The sequence below is a fragment of the Girardinichthys multiradiatus genome, chromosome 18 (assembly GCF_021462225.1).
Source record: "Girardinichthys multiradiatus isolate DD_20200921_A chromosome 18, DD_fGirMul_XY1, whole genome shotgun sequence".
Taxonomy (NCBI): domain Eukaryota; kingdom Metazoa; phylum Chordata; class Actinopteri; order Cyprinodontiformes; family Goodeidae; genus Girardinichthys; species Girardinichthys multiradiatus.
The window spans coordinates 8,853,500-8,880,196 of record NC_061810.1 but is presented as its reverse complement, the minus strand read 5'-3'; the positions used below and the strand labels follow the sequence as shown (position 1 = coordinate 8,880,196).

General features: G+C 42.0%; 1 protein-coding gene across 3 annotated transcripts in view; it reads left to right on the top strand.

The window, feature by feature from the left end:
- Positions 1-6,722: 6,722 nt before the first annotated feature.
- LOC124884263 (calsyntenin-2-like) overlaps positions 6,723-26,697 on the top strand; it is a 453,652-nt gene continuing 433,677 nt past the window's right edge. Inside the window, exon 1 of one of the 3 annotated variants that reach the window (XR_007042408.1) lies at positions 6,723-7,186. Coding sequence is in view for 2 of the 3 variants with exons in the window: in XM_047392088.1 (XP_047248044.1) it covers positions 7,123-7,186 (64 nt within the window). In the remaining variant the exon portion in view is untranslated. The remainder of the gene's footprint in view (positions 7,187-26,697) is intronic. The other 2 variants (XM_047392088.1, XM_047392089.1) reach the window with 2 other exon arrangements.

Below are 26,697 nucleotides of genomic sequence, written 5' to 3'. Positions count from 1 at the left end.
GGGCCGAGCGGTAGTGCGGAGTACCTGGCCTTCTTGGTGTCCCTGTCGGGGGTGCTGGATAGTGCCCCTCCCGGGGACTCCATTATTCTGCTGGGGGACTTCAACGCCCTTGTGGGAAACAACAGTGACACCTGGAGAGGCGTGATCGAGAGGAATGGCCCCCCGATCTGAATCCGAGCGGTGTTTTGTTATTGGACTTCTGTGCTAGTCATGGATTGTCCATAATGAACACCATGTTCAAACATAAGGGTGTCCATCAGTGCACTTGGCACCAGGACACCCTAGGCAGGAGGTCGATGATCGACTTTGTTGTCGTATCATCAGACCTTCGGCCGCATGTTATGGACACTCGGGTAAAGAGAGGGGCTGAGCTGTCCACTGATCACCACCTGGTGGTGAGTCGGAACCGCTGGAGGAGGAGAAAGCCGGACAGACTTGGCAGGCCCAAGCGCATAGTGAGGGTCTGCTGGGAACGCCTGGCGGAGCCCTCGGCCAGGGATGTATTCAACTCCCACCTCCGGGAGAGCTTTGACCAGATCCCGGGGGATGTTGGAGACATAGAGTCCGAGTGGACCATGTTCTCCGCATCTATTGTCGATGCTGCTGCCCGTAGCTGCAGCCGTAAGGTCTGCGGTGCCTGCCGCGGCGGCAATCCCAGAACCCAGTGGTGGACACCGGCAGTAAGGGATGCTGTCAAGCTGAAGAAGGAGTTCTATTGGCTGTGGTTGGCTTGTGGGACTCCTGAGGTGGCTGACAGGTACCGTGAGGCCAAGCATGCTGCGGCCCGGGCTGTGGCAGAGGCAAAAACGCGGGCCTGGGAGGAGTTCGGTGAGGCCATGGAGAAGGACTACCGGTTGGCCTTGAAGCGATTCTGGCAAACCGTCCGGCGCCTCAGGAGGGGGAAGCAGTGCTTTGCCAACACTGTTTATAGTGGGGGTGGGAGGCTCCTGACCTCGACTGGGGACATTATCGGGCGGTTGAAGGAGTACTTCGAGGATCTCCTCAATCCTCCAATCATGCAATCCGTGGTGGAAACAGAGGCTGGGGACTCGGGGTTAGACTCTTTCATCACCCAGACTGAAGTCACCGAGGTGGTTAAAAAGCTCCGCGGTGGCAAGGCTTCGGGGGTGGATGAGATCCGCCCTGAGTACCTCAAATCTCTGGATGTTGTTGGGTTGTCGTGGTTGACACGCCTCTTCAACATTGCATGGCGGTCGGGGACAGTGCCTTTGGATTGGCAGACTGGGGTGGTGGTCCCCATTCATAAGAAGGGGGACCGGAGGGTGTGTTCCAACTACAGGGGGATCACACTCCTCAGCCTCCCTGGTAAGGCCTTCGCCAGGGTATTGGAGAGGAGAGTCTGGCCAATAGTCGAACCTCGGCTTCAGGAGGAGCAGTGTGGTTTTCCTCCCGGCCGTGGAACACTGGACCAGCTCTATACCCTCTACAGGGTGCTCGAGGGTTCATGGGAGTTTGCCCAACCGGTTCACATGTGTTTTGTGGACCTGGAGAAAGCATTTGACTGTGTCCCTCGTGATGCCCTGTGGGGGGTGCTCCCGGAGTATGGAATCGGGGGCCCTTTATTAGGGGCCATCCGGTCCCTGTACGAGCGGAGCAGGAGTTTGGTCCGCATTGCCGGCACTAAGTTGGACCTGTTCCCGGTGCATGTTGGACTCCGGCAGGGCTGCCCTTTGTCACCGGTCCTGTTCATAACTTTTATTGACAGGATTTCTAGATGCAGCCAAGGGCCGGAGGGGGTCTGGTTTGGGGACCAGTGGATTTCGTCTCTTCTTTTTGCAGATGACGTGGTCCTGCTGGCCCCCTGTAGCCAAGACCTACAGCATGCGCTGTGGCGGTTCGCAGCCGAGTGTGAAGCGGCTGGGATGAAGATCAGCTCCTCCAAGTCCGAGGCCATGGTTCTCGACCGGAAAAGGGTGGCCTGTCCTCTTCAGGTTGGAGGGGAGTTCCTGCCTCAAGTGGAGGAGTTTAAGTATCTCGGGGTCTTGTTCACGAGTGAGGGAAGAATGGAGCGGGAGATCGACAGACGGATCGCTGCGGCTGCCACAGTAATGGGGGCACTGTGTCAGCCCATTGTGGTGAAGAGAGAGCTGAGCCGAAAAGCAAAGCTCTCGATTTACCGGTCGGTCTACGTTCCTACCCTCACCTATGACCATGAACTTTGGGTCATGACCGAAAGAACGAGATCCCGGATACAAGTGGCTGAAATGAGCTTCCTCCATAGGGTGGCCAGGCACTCCCTTAGAGATAGGGTGAGGAGCTCGGCCATCCGGGAGGGGCTCGGAGTAGAGGCGCTGCTCCTCCACATCGAGAGGAGCCAGTTGAGGTGGCTCAGGCATCTATACCGGATGCCTCCTGGACGCCTTCCTCAGGAGGTGTTCCAGGCACGTCCCACCGGGAGGAGGCCCAGGGGACGGTCCAGGACACGCTGGAGGGACTATGTCTCTCGGCTGGCCCGGGAACGCCTTGGGCTCCCCCCGGAGGAGCTGGAGGAGGTGTCTGGGGAGAGGGACGTTTGGGTGTCTCTGCTGAGTCTGCTGCCCCCGCAACCCGGTCCCGGATAAGCGGAAGACGACGAGTACGAGTACGAATAAACTTTGTGGTCATTTTAGCATTATTTGCAGCATACCGCTTTGTTGTTTTTGTAGACAAAAGGAACTGACTCCTTAATCAAATGAAGTCTCTCAGCAAATCCTTTATGATACTGCTGGAGGTTTACTGAAGCACTCATAGAAATAGGAATTTCCCTACTGATGTGGGTAGATTTCAATGGAAAATAAAATTTAACCAGGCACTTCGAAAAGGTTCTGATGCTCTGGGACAGTGTTATGAATTGTGTGGGTTAATACACACAACAACCAAAGAATTTACACTTATCTGCTTGCAGCTTCGGCATACTTGAGCTTGGACTAAAACATCCCAGTGAGAAATTAAAATAACGGATATGTGAAATTGGTTAGCTGGAAGTCCATGACCTTATTTAGTTGTTTCGCGGCAAATACTGTGAAGTAATGGTTCAAAACACGTAACAGAAAAGAAAAAACTGGAAGGATTGAAAAATATGACCCAAACATGGTATAAAGATATCTACACAGCACCTGGAGAGACTAAATTTAACTTCTCTGCACTACTACAGACTCCAAGTACACAACAAAATGTGTTTCAAGGCTATGAAGTGGATTTAGCATGACATCTCCCCTTTAAGTTCTTTAGGTGAATGGATTATTACAAACCTTCACTGTCCTCAATAAGCAATGTTGATTGGCTACCTTTTCTTAAAATAATCTTTACACTAAGCACAATTGAGGGGATACCAAATCCCTGTTGAGTAGAAATGCAACTAAGCAACATAAAACACTTGTTCTTGTTTCAAGCACATGTGCCACCCCCTGATAGAAGGGCACCATGGCAGGAAGCCATTTATTTAACATTTGCCTATTGTATCTGTTCTCACAAGCTAAATCACTCTAAATGTAAAAAACTGGACCAAAGTACTTTAACTGACTTTAGATAGGTAACATTTGAATGTCTCTCATGAACTTCAAGAATATACATTTCTGAAGTTCCTGAAGGTCTCCAAACCCCACTTTCAGATCCAAACCCCTTCTTTTTTTCAATCACCTCTTGATTATATTAGCCCGAGGAAGCCTTTCCGGCAATTGTATCTCACCTAAATCATTTGCCAGGAAAAAGACAGACCAAATTAAATTTCATCAGTGATTCGTGTAAATCGAATCTCTGCATTGTCATGTGTTTTTGCTATTTTTTTACTCTTCTCCATCGAGATAAGAGCGGCAATATTTTTCTCTGTCTCCCAGAATAATTCTAAACCAGTAAAGATAATCCATAGGGGAAAAAAGAAAAGTTCCTTTGAGATAGGCTCCTCAGGAAAATTGAAAAAGTTATTATTAATCCCACTGCCCGGCACCAGCTTGCACACACACACCAAACACACACCGTATGGACAAAACACATGAATAAAATAAGGATTTTTTTTCTGAATCTTGGTAAACAATATTGTACTGTTTTCCAGGCATAAGCTATGTCCCTCTGGGGCTTTTTAATTTGATTACATGTTTCTGAAAGTTGCAATAACATTTAAAATGTATAAAGAGTGGTAAATAGTTTCCCCAGGATGGAACAAGCACAGAACCATTTATTTATATTTAATTTAAACTGGTCAAGTGGAATTTGTTGCTGGTCATGGATGAGTTCTAGCAAGGCAGGTTGGACTTACCAGTGGCAGAAACTACATCTACCCTGTTGACACATTTTGCACTTGAGTTTTTTCATTTTGTTCTACTTCATACATTTGACATCCAACTTTTCAGATGACAGTATTGTTCTTTAGATGCTGCTTGATTGCCCCAAGGCTTTTGTTACAAGGGAATTTAAGGAGGCAATTTTCTCACGTTTACAAAATATGAATGATCCAACTAATCATACTTAGATTGTTTGGGTTCAGATAGCTATAATATGTTACCAGAACAAGCTACTTTGCTTTCTAAGATTCTGGCTTCCTGTCAACGCATGTCTCTCTTGCAAACCATCTACAGTGCTGTGAAACAGAACTCTCATGTACAAGAATAGCTGTGAAAAAGACTTTGCCCCCTCACAGATTTCTTCTGTTTTTCTGTCACACTTAAATGTTTCAGCTCATCCAACAGATTTTACTTTCAGACAACCTGAGTTGATAACCTGAGTAAATACAAAACACAAATTTCAAGAGATGATTTTATTTATAATGGGAACAAGGCTGCAAAGCAACCTGGCACTATGTGAAAAAGCAGTTGCCCTCCCAGTGGAGTCATGGATAAACCACACCTTTCAAAGAGTGGAGTTCAATTTCACTAGCCAGACCCACACCTGACTGCTGTCAGACCCATAGAATAAAAGACAGTACTTAAACAGAACCTGTCTGACAACATGAAATAGGCTAACAGATCTAAGAAAACAACTCATCATGCCCAGGTCTTAGGAAATTCATGAGAAATTATCACTAACATCATTCAATCTGGAAAGGGTTAAACTGCGAGAGCCATTATCCACAAATGAATAAAATACAAAACTGTGGTGAATGCTCACCGGTGACTTCTGACTAAATAGAACACAAAAGTCCATTTTGCATAAGCTCAAAAACATCTTGATGATTCTCAACAATTTTGAGAAGATATTCTTTGAAATAACAAGACAAAAATATAACTTTTTGGAAGGCTTGCATCCTGTTAGATCAAATTCCTCCACAGCAATGGAAAATACTGGTTGTCTGGTATTGGCATTTGCTTCATGGCAGTTGTTGCCTCCAAGGATGGCACAATCAGTTATGATTTAGAGGGCGGTTATATCTTCCTTAAATTAAACTCTGCTTTCTGAAAAGTGTAGTTAATCCCAGTTAAAATAACTTAGTGCCAGTTGGTTTGGATAGGTTTTTTTTCTTAAACGAGGAAGTTATCATTGGAAAACTGCTTTTGTTATTTACTCTGGCTACTGATAGTAGAATTTGTTCAATGATCTAAAACATTTACATATGAAAATAAAGAGAAAACTGACAAAATCAAGGAGCCATAACTTTTTCACAACACTGCAGATTAAATAATCAATTAAGTGCTGAGAAGATTTTTGTACATAAGTGATAACTAAGATATCTGTGAAAAAAGCAGCATAGTCTGTCATTAAATGTGTCTGGAAAAAAAAGTAATTTAATACACATAAGGATCAAGTTCACGTTAATTTGTTAATTAATCAATGTCTTGGTTGTCTTGTTACACCAGGCTGGTTGAATTTGTTGAAACAATAACCTTGGTGTAAAATCTACAGGCATTAGTGGCATATAAAAAACTAGAACAGAGAACAGAAAAAGTAGTTGAAACCATCGTTGTATTGCGCCTTAAGCAGGATTTGTTTTGACGCTCCTCTTCTTGGCATCACGACTAACAGCGTTTCAATCCAGATCTGCAGGAATCTAGGAGAGGGGGCTAAGATCACCTGACTGATCTTAAAAGCAATCACAGATAATTGGTTATTACTTGTGAACTAAACAAGTCCAAACACAAAAAAGCTTAAATTGGTAGCATCAGATTAATCACACCAGTCAAACAATAAAGATTACCGTTTGCAATTTAACAAGGTAAACTTGCCAAATATCTTTGAATATTAAATTATAATTTAAGCTATATTTTAATTTATGCACAAACTTTCAAATCTAATTTAATAGCCCTCATCCTCCATAAACAAATATAAAACTTGCAGATCTTTTGTCTGTGTAAAAATTCAAACTTTTGTGGGAGCCTGCTACCGATATTTTGGGGGGGCCTAAGCTGCAGCTTAGTTCGCTTATGCCTTGGGCCACACATGATGTCAAGTCTCAGTCTACTTTAACACGGCCCCAGTTTTTAAATGTTTCCTAACATAAATACTGTAGGTGTTATGGGTGTTTTAATGTGAGATGGGGAGACATAAATGCACCATTGGTACATATTTGGGTGGCTATTTGAAGGAAAGCCCGGGACTGTTTTTTTTTTAGAATACATCGCATCTACTCATGTCCCATTTATCTGAGACGGATGTTTTACGTTAGCGCATGTAAAATGGTCCAATCTCCGGAGTGGGTTGGGATGCTCTACAGAGCAGGAATGGGAGGAGGCAGGATGCGAGAGCGGGAGTGGAGTGGAGTGGGGTAAAAAAAAAAAGTGACTGAATCCACCTCTCTCCTCCCTGTGACGTCGCTCGGTGTGGACCCAGGGTGTGCCGCTCTCTGGTCCCGTCTCAGCTCAGCTCAGTCCACCTCACCTGCCGCCTCTCAAAGCAGCGGGAGAAGCGCGTCAGGTTCGGGCTGTTGCTCCGAATACCCGGCGTTTTTTTTTTTCTGTCCCTCTACTACTCCACGCCGCTCGTCTCGTCCCAAATTTAACAGTAAACTGTTTCCACACTGCGTGAAGCGAGAGGAGAGAACCACTCATTAAATTAGAAAGAAAGGGTGACAAGAAGGAAAGAAGACGAGAGGAGTGAGACAGAGGAAGAAGAAGAAGGATAAGGAGGAGGAGGAGGAAAGAGGTCGCTGTGGTCCTTCTCCGTTCAGCAGTTGCTGAATCTCCCACCGAGAAGATGCTGAGGATAGGCTGCGTGTTGGCAGTGCTGGCTGCGGGGCTGAGCTCCGCTCACACCAAAGGTACGGTAGGTGAAGGGCAGCCTGCTCCGGGCTCAGCAGCTGTTGGTGTGGATATGTGGAGAAATAAAAATGTCTCTCTGAAACAGATAACTCCTTGCTGATCGCGCTGATTACTCCCCGTTTCTTGATAACATCTCTGCACTATCACTGATCACCAATGGCATTTCACGGTGTTTGCTTTATCTCCTGCAGCTTGTCTGCGCTTCTCAACAAGGTGTAACAAGGTGACCTGTTTTGGTCCAGGTCTGCTGTCTTTGATACATTTACAGCTCACATTTCTGTAAGTAAGGGCCGGATGTGGGAGAAACGTTGTGTTACTCAGCTCAGTAGTGCCTGCCTGCAGGGCTTCCCAGTTGTTTGTGACTGATGAATGGAGTTATGTTGGAGGACAGAAGAGGATGTGTAAATCAAGTTTTTATAAAAAAACTGTAAATATGCTGAATGGAGGTTTTTGGAATATTATCTGGGGTGCTGGTGTAGATGTGATGAGCTTTAGTAAAAATTAGATCTTTGCTTGTCAGGACAGTCAAGATGAGGAAACATAAGGAAATCTCTCTTTAAACCTTAAAACAGGAATGCGGGTCAGAATATCTGACCTGCTAGCACAGAATCAACAGCCTCGATTCTTTCTTGCTGTGTAGTAGCTGGTGCTTAAACTTTAATATAACATGAATTATTAAACATCCGACTAATCCCATTTACAGCCAGAATTAGCTCAAACAGATGTCAAAACATGGGAAACGTAGCCCCAGCCATACAGGAAGATAACAACATCAATATGTCACAACTGTGCGCTTAACTGTTGGTACTTTCTTGCTTCACTTGCTGAACTAATTTTAGTCCCCTTCTCCTGCTGCTCAGTTCTCAATTCTCCAGCGAGAGTGGCGTGTGTCGTGGTCAAAGCTGGTACACGTGGCAACAAGTTTGTGCTAATCAACTCCCCTTGGACCCCATACGGTGTCTTCTTCTGCCGTGAAATATCAAGGTGACACCTGTCAGTTTCTACTGGCAGACAGGAGAGGCTACAGCTGCAATAAGCTGTTCATCCTTCCTGACACAGCAGCGATCCTCCCCGCTGTTCAGCCGGTTGCAGCTGGAAGGGTTTTATTGTTGGCGTGTGGAGGGAAAACATATGGTAATAGAGCGGCTGCAGGCTGTGTGACCTGGCCCAGAGGTCAGAGTTTTGCCCCACTTGTACTTGCTGACACCCAACAGGATGACTATAATGTGCTGTGCCCAGGGAAAACTTGATGCATAGGCTGACTGCTACCTCTTAGGAAATGTATGGAGTTACCCAGATAATATTTTGGAAACAGCTTGGCCTGGATTTGCAGAATGAGGCATGGGCCAGTTATCGATGTCGAGGTGTACCACAGTTTCAATAAAACAGCTAGTATTTTCTATCATACTTATCCTACCATTTAAATTCCTTTTAAAAAGAGGCCAGAGAGAGTACTGAAATAATTCCAGTAAACAGCCAAACAGCTGGCTAAAATGAAGGCTACTACAGTTTTTCCTGACCTAAAAGATACCAAAGAACCTATAACACTGTAGTAGAGTATCACTTAGGCTGAATACAAGCTCACAGATACCCCGACTAATTAACCAGCTAATATTATAATATAGCCCATTATACTTGAGTTACTCTATAAAAAGCACAACAGCAAAAAGGAATAATTGAAAACAGGTAATTTATATTGGATGTTAATAATAATAACAACAATAATAATAATTTTGTTTATAGGGCTTTGGATTTGAAGCATATATCAAAGTACTACATAAACATATTAAAGGAAGACAAAACAAGGATTAAAGTAGGGTAACAATATCCATTAAAAGAGTAGTGATCCTGTTAGGATGCTTTCCTTGAATGAACAGTCTTGCATTGTTTTTAGAAACAGTCCACAAGCTGTCCTGCTCTCAAGCTCTCAGGCAGGGCTTTCAGAATTATGGCGAAGGTTATATTATACCAGCAGTAGTAAGAATAATTGTTGTTTTAAATAAAAACATTAGATTGTACATTTTATGTGTAAATACAGTGATATCATGAAACCTCTTAAACTGTGCAGGAAAGAAACCAAAATGCTTGACAGTTGAGACTTTGCTTATTTCCTAAAAGTCTAACAATCAATAATAAGCGACAAACTTATTAGCATATTAGCTTATTATGAGCATTAGCATGCTCCGCCACTTTCATAGAAACTAGCATCAGTTGATGAAGAGTGCTGGTAAGTCGGCAAGCTATGAGCATCAAGGAACTGACTGCAGCCTCGCCAACAGAGCAGATAGCCTGACTAATTAACCAGCTAATATCATCTTAAAGTACTTGTGTTACCTTATTCAATTCAAATTCAAAGATACTTTATTGATCCCCGATGGGAAATTAGAATTCCAGTACAACCCATCCAAACATACATCATGACACAAGACAAGGGGGGACGGGTCACCGAGGCTTTGCTGCCCACTCACAGGCGCTGCCCTTATAAAGAGCAGAACAGCTGAAAGGTATAATATTCTGTACAATAAGAACATTTAGTTGGCTTATGTCTAAATTCAGCGAGACCATGAAAAAGTGGTATTGTTACTCAAGGTTACCAAACAATGAGAACCTCTCACCGGCTGCTGTCTAAGCAGAACGGTTCGCATTGTGAAAGGATTTATTATGTTTTCCATCCAGCGCTTGACTGTGAAGTAAACAAATGACTCCCGAGCCAATAAAGGTGGAAAAACCAGGCGCGCCATGGTTCTAATTGATTCCCTGGGGCCCCTGTACAGAGCAGTTAAAAAAATCAGTTGTCTCAAAACTATCTATCTGTGGCTCTCGCAATCGTCCTCCAGTCCCGTTACAGCTGACAGAAACAAGTTATTTCCCATTTCCTCCCTCTGACACAGTTTCTGGATCTCAGTTTTTTTAAATAAGGACTGAAATAGAACATTTGTGTCATGTGCAGGAGAGAAATCTGAGTGTGTGGTGCCAAAAAGCGAAGCTGTTTTCCAGATAACTTTGATCCCTGCCACTCCTGTTTAGCCACCGTCTCATTCCAGGAAAGCGCGGAGCGGATGTGAGCGTTGCTTTAATCATCGTCACCGTGGAGTCCCCCCCCCCCGGCTGCTACACACACAGAGCATTCATGTGTGTGTCTTGATACATGTGTTGTCAGAAATCAGAGCTTGAAGCTTTAACATCCCTCCGTGTGAGGGTGTGTGTGAGTGATAGAGTGCATCCAACATGGTGACAGCCGCCAAGTATGCAGAAATGGGCGAGGAGGTGATGTCGTTTACAAAGGAATTATTGCCTTCACAGATACATGCTGCGGCTCAAACGATTTCCCCGGGACCGAGCGTGTCGCCGCGCGACAGGGAGACTCATCTGGCAACGAAGCAGAAAGTGCCGTAAAGTGTTTTTTTTTCTTGTCTTTTTTTCCTTCCTACTGGTGCTGCCCCGAATCTTGCTTTTTTGTAATTCCAAGCAATATGAACTCTGAATTTAGATAGCTCATTACCAGCACAGTGTTTTTTAATTCAGCTTCCTGCCATGAGACTCTTTGTTAGTAAGACTTTTTTTGCTGCTTAAATTTTTTTCAGATGGACACACAGTTGTGCAATGATAGTTTCCTTTGGCTATGAATAACTATTTATACGTGCCAAAGGCAATTCAATAACAGTTTTATCAAAAGTACCAAGTCAGGGCACCACCTGATTATCAGGAATGTAAAATGTAACTGTAGGTACCATTAATACAAATATTAGTGTGTATGAGTGCATACAGAATGAGCTGTGCAGTAAACACAGCAGAACTAATGAAGGTTACCATCTTAGCATTAGTTGAGCTTTAGCATCAGGGATAACGTTGACAATTTACCACATTCAGGACTATGCAGACATATTTTATGCATTTTAGTTTGAGAAGATGAAAGGGAAACACTGTTAAAATGAATAATCTCATGTTTCTCTGTACCAGTGGTCAGCTTTACAAAAGAAATCTGTACCATTAGTCTCAATGGCTTGTTAACATTCAGGCAGTTAAGCACCACAAACAAAGCAAAACATATTGAAAAAAACAATTTTTAAATAGTTTTATTCTAACCCAATTTTCTCTGCCCAGACACAATGCGAAGCGTTCTGATGAACAGGAGAACAGCCGATAGGAACAGTTAGGATATTATTTCCAGGCCTGTTGGTAGCATGAGACTGACTCTGACACACCCCAGTAAAAGTTCTAGGATGGATTGAGGCAGGCTTTTAATTTAAAACCTCTCTGTATGCAGCTTTTGTACATGTTGCATGGTGTGTAAGGCGGTGCTATTGTGAGTGTGCGGGAGAGATAAAGCAAGCCAACAGCGCAGTAGAGGTTCTCATTTGCAAACAAAAAAGAGGGGTGTTAACAAAAATAGGTAGAGTTATGCCCCCTCTTTGTCGGGAGAAAGTGCATAATGGAAGCCCGCTATAAATCCTACGACGAGGCTGTGACACAGGAAGTGGCACAAATCTTGTCTGGCTCATCACAGCCAGGGTTTCCAGAGCTCTGCGTAATGGCGGAACAACACAGATTTATTTACAAGCACTTGCTATCTCCTCCTTTGTCAAAACCCTGAACAGCCTCATGCCTTTTCAGAGGAAGGAGCACTTATTGGCAGCTGCGATGGAGCGGCTTCAGGCTGCTGATCCCCGCACAGATCTACAACCATCAGAGACAAAAAGTGGAGTGAGGGTGGAGGAATCAAAGCGGAATGATGCTAAATCTGTTATACTTATGACAACAGAATAACATACAGGTGGAAAGGTTAGGACACTATGAAAGCTAAAATCACACACAGATAAATCACATCAGGTTCACATGGGGAGAGCAATATTAGTCAGCATTTTGAAAGAAATCTGTCTTGATTGAACCTCAGATATTTTTTCTGGTGTGCTCCTGATTGTTGAAGTGAGTGTGAAGACCATGGTGAGATCCAAAAAGCTGGCTGAGGGCGTCAAAATAAAGGTTCTAGCAGCCTATGTGTCTGGTAAATGATTTATCAGACACATAGGCTGCTAGAATTTGAAATCTGCCATTTCATGGTAAAGGAAATAGTCTACAGGAGGAAGACATTTAAAACAACTGTAAACATAACCAAGTCTGGCTTTCCAACCATGGCAACTCCAAGAGCAGGCAGGAGTATGTTAAATAAAGTCTAAAAAAAAAACAGAACAGGACGTGTTCGGTGTAAACCGAATACAGCAGTCCTGGAGGAGAACCCAATACGATCCGTGTAGCATGGAGGTGGAAGAGTAATGATAAGGGAGTGCTTTGCTGCTGCAGGTCTTGACCAGTTCACCATCATGTGCTAACAATTTGCTCAGCTAGAAAACACATTAATGCTGCTCACATGGCAGGTGAGTTCTGCTTTATTGTGGTATTTTGGGTGTGCGGCTGCAGCTTTGAAGTTTAAGACATCCAGGGCTTACTTATGTTAAGCTTATAAAGGACACCCAGGTTTACCCAGTTTCCTACTACTACCATTTTATAACTGTAAACTAACCACTTTATACCAGTACATCCGCCATTTCATCCCAACATGCCTACTGATTTATCCTGAGATATGTATTATTTAATAAACATGTTCTATATAGCCTACAGAACTGGGTTTATTAATAAATTTAAAAATAACAAACATTAGCCAGCCTGCAGTCATCTGCCTAACATACATGCTGCTTGTAGCTTCCAATTTTAGTTATAAAGCAACATTTTGTTTATAAGAGCAATAGGTGACCCTTCACGGAGGTCCATGGTTTTCTTGACCTGAAACATTTCTAAGCAGCTGAATTTCTTAATTTTCCTTTTAGCGTTGGAAGAGTGCACTAGCCATCCACCAGCCAGCTGACCAGCAGTGTGCAGTAGCGCTGCTTTAATATATGGTAGATAGAATCTGAGCAAATTCTGCTCCTTATAGAACTTTCTCTGGCCTAATCAGTTTACAATGAGCATATTGATGATTGCACTTTAGATGTAGCTATGTATTCCAGTGCGGCCTAGTGATGTGTATGTAAGCTAAACATTACTGTATATAATTAGTTCTCTATGGAGTGACACTGTATTGCATATAGGAATATGTTTTAAATGAAGTGATGTAACTGTAAACTGTGTGAAATACAGGGACCACTGAGCAGTGCATCGTCAAGTGGGTTAATCCAGGACTGACTAAAGACATTTAGTAATCTACAATTTCTGCCATCACAAGATCAGTGCAGTTTGTGAAAAAAATCTAATATTAACAGTGAACCACAATAAAGGGAAATGTTTCTGAAAGCCACTCATGGATATTTGCTTTGTGTTTTTATGTGAGGTATTCCTCTGTGTCATTCTTTGTGCTTTACTTTTTGCATGATAACTACTGCCTTCTCAGAGGTGGAGAGTGGGAGAGAAAGGATTCACAGAGGATGAGAGCATGTAGTTCAGTAGCTGGCAGAACGGGGTGCACCTTACAGTGAGTGGGTGTCTCATCTTTCCTTTTCTTCCTTTTCTTCCTTTGAGTGGTCACAGATGACCATACTTGGCACCAAATGTTTTGGGTTGCCAAGGCCCATTGATGTGGTCCACAGACTGAGAGAGAATGTGAGTGGGAGCATATGATCACAGACAAGGCCAGAGCTGTATTTTTATTTGCCGTATCATGTTGGAATCTCAAGTGTCCTTTAGAGTTTCAGAAAGGAGGGAGGTAATTGGCAGATCAGGGAACGGAGAGATGAGATGAGGTTGAAAGGTTAGATCTGAAGTAGAAAAAAAAACATGTTGGAGAAATGTAGCTTCAGAGCACATCACATGATCAGAGCTGCAGTTTGTTATCGTTATTGTTGTGAAAAATGTATTTCTAATATTTCAAGGATCTATAAATACATATTGTTAAAAAGATCAATCTGGGAGGATATCATTGATAGCAACTGGTGGGTACTGCACAGAAACCCAAGGAGTAACAAGATAGAAAAAAATCTCACAATTAAAGCAGGGGCATGCAGTGGCGGTGAGGATTTGACTTTGTCTGGTGAGAAAAGTATAAGCTAGTATTATCAGCCCCCAGATATGAAGGTGAGCCCTGTAAGATTGTTAGCTCTTATTTTGAAATGTGTTTGAAAGTAGTTGTCGAGTAGCACCGAATGAGTGACAGAACCGACCAAGAAACACCTGCTCATCACTTTTAAAAACGTTTTTGTGGGACATCACAAGAATGATTTGGAAGCACAGTTAGAGTAACTCTACAGGCTAAATGTTAGCCGCCTTCAAAATTAATGTTGTAGTTTCCTACCGGCGCTTAAGAACTGTTTTAAAGTTTTTTAAACCTTATTTCCATAATTCTAATAAAGCACAGCAGTACAGTAAAAACAGTACAAGGCTTAACTCACACTGTACCTCCCAGTCTACTTTACTGTCTATTTATCCTGTCATCTTTATCTGCTACATCTTGCACTTCAGATTTTTGTGACCCCTGACTGTGAGCGGAGAAATAGACAATATTACTTTTATTCAAAGTGTAGCATTAACGGCACAGCAATTAAAGAAAACTTCATATTAAATCAAAAGCAGAAAGAGTAGAGACATCATAGATGCTTTAAAAAACAGAAGATCTGTTGGTTTTCCCATATGGATAGTTTATTGGTCAGGAGTCAAAAGGACACAAATCAGCATTCATTTCTTAGGTAGATATTACATTTTGCTCTTTGTTTCCTCTAAGCAGAAAGGTTTGGAAACATCACATGTTTCCCCCCTAAGAGGCTGTTGTGAAATCTGCACAAGTCTGAGTGGAATGCCGAACTTTTTGGAGTGCAGTGGCACTTTTTAGTTTGTCACCCATTATTCCTAAAGTACAGTTTTTAAATCAATCTGGGCTGCATTTGATCATCTAAAATAAAAAAGTCTAAAATAGTTTGACTGATCAAACCTGGGTAAAGCAGGAAAATTCTAAGATATTCTTGAAAACACAGCCTGAGATTGATGAAACTTAGATTTTTTGGGAAAATGAAAAAACTGCAAATTCAGTTCTGTTTTTGAAATCAGATTTGGACAAGCATAAAAGCTGCATGATGTGGACTCATCAAGCCTGGACTGAATTATTTTAAATTGATCACACAATTTGTGATTTGTAAAATCTTTACTTAATTTCTAAAACCAAAACGTTTCCCTAAAAGTGTGGCTTGAATCTCATCTCATCTATCACACTTCGCCTCTACATAATAACCAAAGTGAAGGTCAAAAAACTATAACAAGAAGAATAGATAATTATGGGTAAGCGGTGACTCTCAGTTCAGTGACTGTGGAGTAATTACCTCCTTAGTTGTTTCCCCTGCAGCATGTATAAATGTTTGTGGGTGTAAGTGTGTGTGTATATGTCATCACTGCACTGCCACTCTTAATCCCCACTTCTTCACATTAATCAGCTCTGTAAGGTTGGCTGAAGTGCCTTCTTGCTCTCTTACCATACTGAATGCGCTCTAAGAGCTCTGCCAGATATACAAGAGACTCCTTTTGCCACCTTCTTCAACGCTCCTTTAATCCATTTGTTCCCGCGCTCCAATCACTTAAGTTGGGCGCAATCTCACCAGTGGACTCTCCTCTGTTAGATAGTGTGGGGCGACGATACATGGAGAGAGATACTCATGAGCGCAGAAACACACACACATTCTGATGACTAGTGAAAGATTACTCTGATGGATGCAAACCTGACCTGTCGCTGTACAACAGCCAGGCGTGGCTGACCTCCCGCGGAAATGATCACTGGGAGAAGATGGAGAGAATTGCAGGTGCTGTAGGAAAAGGGTCAGTGAGTGGGTGCTGAAGATCTTTGTTCTGGTGATTCATACATCTTTAGTCTTAACAAGTGGGGCACACTGAGTCAAGAGCAGGGTCTTCAAGTTGACAGAACAAGAGTGGGCAGCGAATGTAGAGGTGGTAAGTTTTGCTCTTGTTTGTGGCTCTTTTGTCTGCATCATATTGAGCATAAGTAAGCTGGATGTTATGCATTGCTGCAAGTGACTGCATATATCTTGTGATATTTCATGTTAAAGGTAAAGTAACAGTTTTATTTTCTTGGAAGCTGCTTGATTTACTTTTTGGCCTTGTTGCCAGGAAACAAGTAGAGATTTAAGGGTGCCATTGATCTTGGCAAGAGAAACAAACTGTTCAGAAACAATCATTCATAGTTTCATGGTCAGTGCTTATTATCCGAACAAGTAACATATAATGTTGAGAAGATCGAGGGGTCCTTTCCTGACATATTTTTCAAAACTTTGACTTATATTTATTGATGACCGTCCTACTCAACATAAAGACAGTTTATTGTCATATTTTCAATTTTATTATGTTTTTTTACAATGTTTTCTTGCTTGGGTTTGGTTATCTGCTTACCTTCAGCAGAGCAACATATCATCAAGTTCAATGCTGTTTGGCACAGATTGAACTTTCTTAATTGTAAATTTGAAATTGTATGTAGTCTTTCGAGCAATAATTAGCTGGTAACTGGAATTGGATGACTTAGAACTCGATGGACACTAACTGGTTGGAGACCCTAAAAGATGGTCTTCATGTCCATCAGTGAATACACCATAGCTCAGAGCTAACTGGTTTCTTTGGTGGTATGGAAGGTGTTACGGGGGGAAGAAGACTTAACTTAGCTATTTCTAGTGGCAGTAAGATGATTAAAAATGAAGTGAAAGTAAGCCCAAACATGTAATGCCTGGTTCACACGGCAGGGTTTCCAAAACCTGAGAGACCCCACATGTGGTGATAAAAAAATCCTAGAAACTGCATTTATGTTTTGGAGCATTCATTCTGTCTGTTATGAAATTTTTGGGAAATTTCAAATTTACTGTACTGCTAAACAGCTTTTATTCATTCTGGTGATCAAGACCTACCCGATTCCGGATCCTCCAGTCAAATCTCCTTTGTGTTTAATCCTTCAGTTTTCAGTCACTCACACTGGTTACTCCAGTTTGGACCCTTGTGGTTCCTGAGCTCCCACGTCCACTTATGCTCCATGTTTCTCTTACCCTTTTCCCACAAATGCAGTTTGGAGCCCGTTCCAGTTCCCAAATGTGATTTTAAACAGGTGACACTTGTTTTCACCAACGAAAATAAGGTTCCAGAGCACAAACTCTGGTTCAGCTCGGGCACTGCAGAAAACTTGGTTCATCTGCATGAACCATAACGTCACCTGTGGGCGGGTCAAAGCTGCAAATACTGTTTATTTGTTATGTATTTTTATAAGTATCGTATAAAAATTATATAAAATGTTTTGTATAACTACTTGTTTCCATTACACTCGCGGATACTGAACATATGCAAATGAAAACACTATACCTACCATTGTTGCATGGATTTCTCATCTCCTTTTCTGTATTAAGTGTAGTTTATAGATGTTCTCTTTTTGCATTAAAATGAACATTGCGCTCAACTCAGCAAGCTCTGCTACCAAGTTTTCCCCAGGTGTTGTGTAACTGTTGGTGACTCATGCTTGGTTCTCAAAAACTAGTGGAAACGCGCGTCGGTGCTCAACAAAGCTGAACAGGTTTAAGAATGAGAGTTCCTTCGGTGGAAAACGCTGAGTGTTTTCTGTTTGGATTACTTTGCTTCTTCTGTTCCTTATTGTGTGAGTTTTTGGACTTTTAATTCATTAAACAATCATTTTTCATCTGACTCTATCTGCCTCCTGCCTGTGTTTGGGATTGTCATGTCATGAAACATGACTATTTTGCTGGTAATATAAATAATTATTTACCACTGGCAGCATTAAGATTACACACAAATTTTAAATGGTGTATATATATATATATATATATATATATATATATATATATATATATATATATATATATAGATATACTTTCTCTTTGGTATTGACGGATCAAAGTTATACAAAAGAGAAAAGAAGAAAGCAATTAAGAATGTATTCCTTAAAGAAAGTGTTGATTGCACAGATATAAATTAAACTTGCAAAATTAGACTGAAAGACAAAGGTTCCATACTTAATGAATGCTTACCCACAGCCTCCCACTGATTGGATCTGGGGAAATGCTAATGCACTTTCAGTGCTAAAGGAAGCTCCGTATTCAGGTCAGCTTCACATAAGCATCACTTCTCATCTTCACCAGTTTTAACAGCAACACATGTTCCTTTTTAGGAACTAGTCTGCATAACTCCATTGAAAGCATCTGCACCATGTAAATCATAAAGGTTTGCCATTTTAAGCACACAAAAATGCACCATGCAGGCAGACCCTCTGTGATGGTTCTGTTAATTGTTTAAGTCTGTGTTACTGTCTGAGCTCAGTTAAAATGAATCAATTTCCCCAGGAAGGCAACAGTTGCCCATCCATATGCTAGTCATTTCCAGGCAGAGCATAGACTGGAGGAGACTATTTACTGGCTCATACAAACATGACCCACTTACTAAGATAAAAATCTTTATTTACATTTCTAGATGTATGCACTCTACTAAAGTTTTTTCCTGCATGTGTCACTGATCTGTCAGCCCCAATAAAAGGTGTGGTGTTCCTTACCATGTTTTGTGAGCTTTGTCAGCATCCCTGGTGTTAGTCTAACTTGCATACAGATGCTGCGATGTCTGTCACCCCTTCTGCAGAGAGGGCACTGGAGAGGAGCTCTAATGAGCTTTTACCTGTTTTACTTAACTGCTCTTTTATGCTCACATCAAAGGGCATCCACTGTCTTTTTATACTCACTGAAATGGGCATAACGATTCATTTCATAATCAAAAGGACTTAGATAAACATTTAGATTTACACAAGGCTCTGAAGGCAAGATTTTATGTGAGATGATGCACCTCAGGTTTGTTGAAAAGCTTCGTAAGAGGCATCTCAACTATTGTTTTTGACGGCAGAGGTCCTTGCTTTTAACCTCCATTTGAAAATTCGCACATTCACAGAGAATCGCTGACAACATGCGGATAATAGGTTCATACTAAGCCAAAGCTATGTGCTGTCCTTGGTCCTGATACAAGCCAATGACACTCAGCAAGGCGCTGCTTCAGTGGAGCTATTTATTGTGCTGAATGCAGACTCACCGGAGCCTTTGTCTTCCCGTTAGTTGACCCCACGCAGCGTGAGGGGGAATTTGCATTTGTCAGAATGCAAGTACTGTTGGCGAGGTGGAGATTTGTGGAAATGCTACAGGGACCCCACAGCCTGTCGTTGCTATGATTTGCTAGAACAGGGATGAATGAGTGACAGATAGCCAACATTCATGTTAAAAAGCGCTGTTTATAACATGTGGTCCTAAAACTGAACCAACAGATGTTTCAAACTAAATCACTCATCATACACAGCTGACTGACAGCTTGCACCAACTGTTTACATGTTATGTGTTTTTTCATAGTATTATGTCAGAAATGTACTGCAATCATGATACTATAATAAACAATGAGGATTGCAACAGAACTTTAATCTATAGCATTCAGTATTTACAGCATTTTAATGATAAAATGACATTATTATTATTACATTAAATACACTGACCTGTGATTGTTTTAGGAACTGTGATACAACAACAGATTTGCTCAGCCTGGGGTACATTTTTCCACGTTGCGGTCCACAAACTTTTATGTATTTTATTGGAACTTTATGTGAGAGGTCATGACAAAGTAGCACATAATTGTAAAATGGAAGGACAATGAGAATAAGTTTTAAAATATCTTGACAAATGAAAATCTGAGAAATTTGACATGCATTTATATTCTAGCGTCCTGCGTAAATACATTGTAGAACACATCTCTGCAGCACCTCCAGAAATACTATGGGCCTATTTGCAATCTAGTTAATGGTACTGACCTGTCAGTTTAGATGGGCCATACCCTTCATTTTTTGATGACTCTCTGAAATGTGCTCCATCCTAAACTTTTCATAACTTAACCTTGCATTAAACATGTTCACAACTTTATTCTTGCCCTGTCTGATGTAGTCCTTGGCTTTCTGACTGATGTCTGAATTCAGTTATTGAAATTGGATTTTTTTAGGGGTATCAGAGTAGTGCAGTAACATCTGACTGCAGCACATCGAACCAAAGAAGAATCTATGAATTAAGGGTTCAGTCTGAGCTCCCTTGGCCAATGCCCAGTGATTCTCTCAAACAGGCTGCATGGCTGCATTTCTTTAAGTAGCGATAGATATCTAGTTACAATGACACATGAATCATGCAGCTTTGTGAAGTGTTTTATGCAGAGACATGTGTATTGCGCCCACAGTGAGTGCATGTGCTGCGAAACAAATAAGGCAAACCTTCAAAACTTGAAATTTGCCCATTTAAGATAAAGACCTTAATTTCAGGACGAATTGCTCGCTCACTTGTGTGTACGGATGCTCAGACACATTCAGGGATCAGGTTCTGAACAGGTGTGACCACCATTATAAAGAGGGTTAGTCATGGATGCAGCAGTTTTCTCCCTTTGCTGTAACTGGGCCACTGACACACACATTCAGATGAAAACACATACACACATAATTATCTGTAAAGGTGCATCCCAGGTTCGCTTTGCCAGTTGCACAGGCTCAGTAATTGCATGCTCAGATGTGTGTGATTGAGCGCATTTATGTGTCGAGGTCATATCCTGAGGGACATGAACTCTAGGATCAGGTTTTAAAAGGATGCTCTGGGCCTCATTTGTTCTTGTGTCTTGACGGGGCAGAAGTTTACAAAAACAAAACAACAAATAAACTGCAAGTCTTCTCATTTTTACAACAGTTTAGATCAGATCGCATACTTTAGGCACAGCTTTAACTCCTAACATTGCTCTGTATCTGTTCATTTTGTGCTCCAGCTCTGCTGCAGACAGCAGCCTGGTGGAAGCAGCTCCGGCTGTGTTACTAGGAGGAAGATCTGGGTCACTGTATGCCTTTTCCTCCTCCTCCTCTAACTGCTTTAGATCCTCTCACTCCCTTCTTGTCCGACTCCTGTTCTGCTCTGTATCTGCCTTTATCTTATTATAATCCATGTCTTTTCCCCCTGTCTGCCTTTGTCTAATCTTGGAGCCAGTAATATCAAAAATTCAATCTCCTGTTTTTTTGTTTTATGGTCCTTCAATCTATAGCCCTCATCTTTCTCCATGCTCCCACTGGGAGCTTTTTTTTCCTAGTGCAGCATTAGCATAGAGGTAATTACTGATGACGAAGCTTGGCCAGAGCTTATCACTCTGCTCTCTCTTTCCCTCAGGATCCATCTATCTCTTTTCTGTTTCTGATTCACTTGTATTCACAGTTTTTTCCTTCTTAAACATGGACCCCCACAGAGATTCTCCTTTTGGAACATTGGGTAAGGGACATTTAAAAGCTGAAAGCTTTAATCCAGACCCTCCTAAAATTTTGCTTCCTGAGAAGCTTTTGTTGACTTTAGTTGAGCTGTGCTTTATCAGGGCCAAACATACCCTGAAGAGGTACAGATGCAAAATCATGCAGAAAAATAAACATACTGACATGCACAAATGGTCTATGTTCATGCAGCTATTATTGTTACTGTCCTAACAGCATAAAACCATGGAAATAAATGAATCCATATGTGTGTTCATTCCTTATGTGCATAATCTATATTCCTACAGTGTCCAAAAGTATTGATACCTCTGTTGGACCACTTGTTTGCTGAATATTGGACCATTTGCACGTTGCTGGACACTACCAGACCTTCCGGGGTTTTCGGCCATTTTGTACCGCAGGATAGTGTGTCCTACAAAACCCAGCGGCCACTGCGGCTGATATGACGGGGCCGTCCCAGGTCTGACGTCACAGGAGGTAATATAGGAAGGTGAACGTTTGAAAGAAGCGCTTTTCACATTGGATACCGGACCAACATCTGAAGCATCTCTCTCTGGAGAAGAAGACGTCTCACGTGGATTCTTCATTTATTCTCCTTCGTTGGCCAACGTAAAATTCATGAAAGAGGATTCTGGAATGAGAAGGCCAGAAATTTCACTTTGCCGATCATAGATGTGAGTTTAACATGTAACCAAACCCACGGAGTTTCAAGGAGATGCAACTTTCCCTCCTTGCTTGGTTCTAGTCGACTGCTGACGGTCAGATCATATTTTTCCTTTTTGCCAAGGAGGCCAAAGGACGAAGATTGACCGCTCTTCCCGAAGTTAACTGTGGACGCACGTTAACTTCCAACTTTCCCCCTCCTCCTCTCTCCCTCTGCTCAGAAGGAAGACTCCAACAAAGTAAAACTCATCCTTTTATTTTTTATTTCTTTATTTCTTTATTAGGAATAGCGTGGGCAGGGTAGAGTAGGATTTTTAGTACGATTAGAGTCGCCATTTAGAGTCTAATGTGTTCTGAATTGTATGTGCATGCCATTGTTTTGAAACTTGCTGGTGCTTTCGGAGGCCACCAAGTCTCGCAAGTGTATCTTTACTGTGCGAACACCTGCGGGCAGGTGCGCTGTGAAACTGGACTGCTATAATAACCTTATGGTGAAAGTCAACCATTTCCTTTGTCTTAAACTTCATGTTTTACTGGTTTGCCGCCAAAAGGGTTTATGATCCTTTGTGTGGGCTGAGTTTTACAACCTTGCTGGGGGAAAGTTTATGACTGCCCGTGTCCCGCTGAGCTACACTTCGTTCAACCATATTCCCCTTTTATTTTGCCATAACTGCCATAACTGCTGGTTTGATCTCATACACACCCACTGCTGTTTTGTTTTATTTTGTTTAGTTAGATATTTTAACCCCTTTTTGTGTAGAACTTTGCATGTTTGAGTAGGTGAAGATTATTAAATCAGAAGAGTGGATTGTATCAGGCTGTGATTTAATAAATATTCACATAGATAAAGAGAAGGCGTTTTGTGTTTATTTTGTGCAACTGTGATTTGTCAGTCAAAATAAGGTTAAAGTTCCACACATTTCGGCAGAAACGGTTGATTAAACAGTGACATCTCTGGTAATAGTTATCAATTATTATTGAGTATTTAATGGTTGTAATTATCAAAGGCGTTGAGCCACAATTACAACACCAAAGGACATCTCTGGCTTCAATTCATAAATGAGGATTGTGGTTAAGAAGTTAATTTTGTCAAATTATGATTGTTAATTATAATCCTTGATAAATATGAATTAATCATTAATCATAATTCCAACACCTCTTGTTTTTCACATTTTATTACGGTACACAAACTTCACTGTATTGTATTGGGATTTTATCTGATAGACGGAGACAAAGATGCAAATAATTGTGGAGTGGAAGGAAAACGGTTTTCATAATATCTTACAAATAAAAAGTTTCAAAGTGTGTTATGTCCATCATTCACAGATCAGTACTTTCATTGCTTTTTATTCACAATGGGATTTGCTTCTGTTTTTTGCCAGGCCATATATTAATTGATCTTAGCCCTTTCATTGTATGCTTAGGGTCATGGTCCTGCTGGAAGGTGTACCTCCTCATCAGTTTGAGGTGCTTTCCTTTTTCTAACAGGTTTTCTTCTAGGATCCTTCTTTCTTTAGCTCCATCCATGCGCCTGCCAACTCTTACCAGCTTCCCTGTCCCTTTTGTACAAAAAAAACCCATGATTCTGCCACCGGCATATGTCACCATGGGGATGGTGTGATCAGGGTGATGGCCAGATTTGTGGAGTGTACATCTAATATTCAACCCATTAACACATTCTTCCATCTCAGCTGGGGATCTCTGCGTCTCCTCCAGAGTTACCAAGGGCCTTTTGGCTGCTTCTGTGATTAATGTGGGTTTAGGTGGAGGACCATTTCTTAGTAAGTTTGCAGTTAATGGAAAAACACTTTCCATAATTAGGTGATGAATTGAACAGCACCCTGTGTGATGTTCAAAGCCTGGGATTTTACTTTTAATCTAACCCTACTTGAAACCTCTCTACAATGTCCTCCCTGACCTGTCTGCTGTGTTCCTTGGTCTTCATGATACAGTTTGTTTTCTAATGTTCTCTAAAAAATCTCATAAGCCTTCTCGAAGCGCTGGATTTATACTGAGAATACATTACACACAGGTGGACCCTAATAACTAATTTGGTTTCTACTAAGGATAATTGGTTACTCTGGAGTTTTAGAAGGGATGCCAGAGTGAAGGCAGATGAACATGCTTTTCAGATTTTATTCTCTGAAAAAGGTTAAAGAGCATGTATGGTTTTTCCTTCTACTTCACCAATTTGCACTACTTTGGTCTGTTTCTTGAAATCTCAATAAAACACATGGAAGTGTGCAGTTGTAAGGTGTAAATATGTGAAAAAGATCAGGGTGCGGATACTTTTGCATGACACTGCAGGGGCATCATACCTATTACCTCTTTCCCACCACCGCACCACATATTTTTACTAATGTATTTTTATTTTTTTATTTACAAAATGTCTTACTAAGAGTGTATGTAACTTTCTGCATGTCACAGGCTTTTATTACACCCAGAGCTGCTTTGGTATGTGCAGAGTTTGGGAAAAAGGCATTTTCCTACTATGGAACACACTACAAATGGACCTGAATTTTTATTTAGCTGCACAGATTTTAAATAGTTTTAAGGCCATTTGAGAGAGCAACACTGCATGTTGGCATAGCAGCTTTAGTCTTGCTATGGGTCTGTATGAAAGTCACTTGTTTCTCTGAGCAGCACATCATTATCAAGTCATGAGTCCACACTGGCTTATTCAACACTCCTTGCTCTTCACTGTTGTGTTGGGGAGTAAGAAATACATATTTTAGCTCGTGCGGCTGTTCCAGCACATGGAAAGTCAGGTGATTTTGTGGGGTGTTTATGTATGTGCATTGGGGTGTGTGCAAGCAGGGCTGTTACCCCCCTTGAGTTCTCATTACGGTGAGAGTGGATGGCCGAACTCAGGCCTAACATCTGTCTCTGAGAGCAGAGGGGCCCCCTTGCCAAGCTGAGCCAAGAAACATAGAAAGAGGTGAGGCGGTGTTCCGCTGAATAATGAGACACACCGCGGCAACTTCCTCTACAGAAAAGTTCCTGTTCCTACAAAATATCTTGTCAATGCAAATCTGTGAAACGCACAACACCTAGGGCAACACACCGCAGATCACTATGCTCATCAGTTGTCTGTACTGATAGTTCCAATTAGGAAGACTGACTTTTTAAAGAATTAAATACTATTACTAATAAATTAGGCTTAAATGGCCAGACTACACATTTTTGTACTTTTTCTAAAAATGAATACCAGAAATTTTTCTGTGAGTCGCTGGTATACAAAGGGACGTACGCCAGGATCCTGTTTGTAGACTTCAGCTCGGCCTTCAACACCATCCAACCAGACATCCTCCATCAGAAGCTCACCCAGCTCAAGTCCCAGCCTCCACCTGCCAGTGGATCAACAGCTTCCTGACAGACTGACAGCAGCAAGTGAGACTGGGGAGCATCTTCTCCCGAACCAGATCAATAAGTACTGGTGCCCCACAGGGGTGTGTTCTATCCCCACTCCTCCCTCTATACAAATGACTGCACCTCATCGGACTCGTCCGTGAAACTCCTTAAGTTTGCAGATGACACCACTGTCATTGGACTGATCCAGGACGGTGATGAGTCAGCTTACAGACAGGAGGTGGATCGGCTGGTACACTGGTGTTGTCAGAACTACCTTGAACTCAACCCACTCAAGACTGTGAAAATGGTGGTGGACTTTCAGAGAACACCACCCCAATACACCCCCCTCACCATCCTCAACAACACCGTGCCGGCTGTGGACCACTTCAGGTCCTTAGGCACCATCATCTTTGAGGACCTGGGATGGTCCTCACACATAGACACTGTTCGAACAAAGGCCCAGCAGAGACTGTACTTCCTGAGGCAACTCAAGAAGTTCAACCTTCCACAGGAGCTGCTGGTCATCTTCTACACTGCCATCATTCAGTCTGTCCTGTCTTCATCCATCTCAGTGTGGTTTGGCTCATCCACAAAACAGGACAGGTCCAGACTGCAACAAATAATCAGGACTGCAGAGAGAATCATCGGGGCTGACCTTCCCTCCATCAGGACTTATACAGGTCTAGGGTTTAACAATTTTCACCAATTTTGTTTAAAGTTCAGCTCTATTTTTTATAGCAATTACAGGGATGTGTGGCTGATTCCCAGTACCCAGTTTTTAAGATTTGACTTGCTGATGCCATTTTAGGCTGGTTCCAAATATTGTTTAAGAACTAATATGAACAGCAAGGCAAGTTTATTTGTTTAGCACATTTCAACAACTAGGCAATTCAAAGTGCTTTACATGATGAAAACATTAAAAAATTACATTGCAGGGGCAAAACAAAGGAAAGGGAAGTGAAGTTGGACTACAATTGAAATTAATAATGTTGAACAGTCAAAGGCAAATCTAAACAAATGTGTTTTAAGCATGATTTAAAATTACTCAGGGATTCAGCATTTTTGCAGTTTTGTGGAAGTTTGTTCCAGATTAGTGGAGCATAAAACCTGAATGGTGCTTCTCCATTTTCGGTTCTGATCCTGGGCAGGGTAGACTTGAACCAGAAGACTTGAGTAGTCTTAAAGGTTCATATAAAGATCAATCTTTAA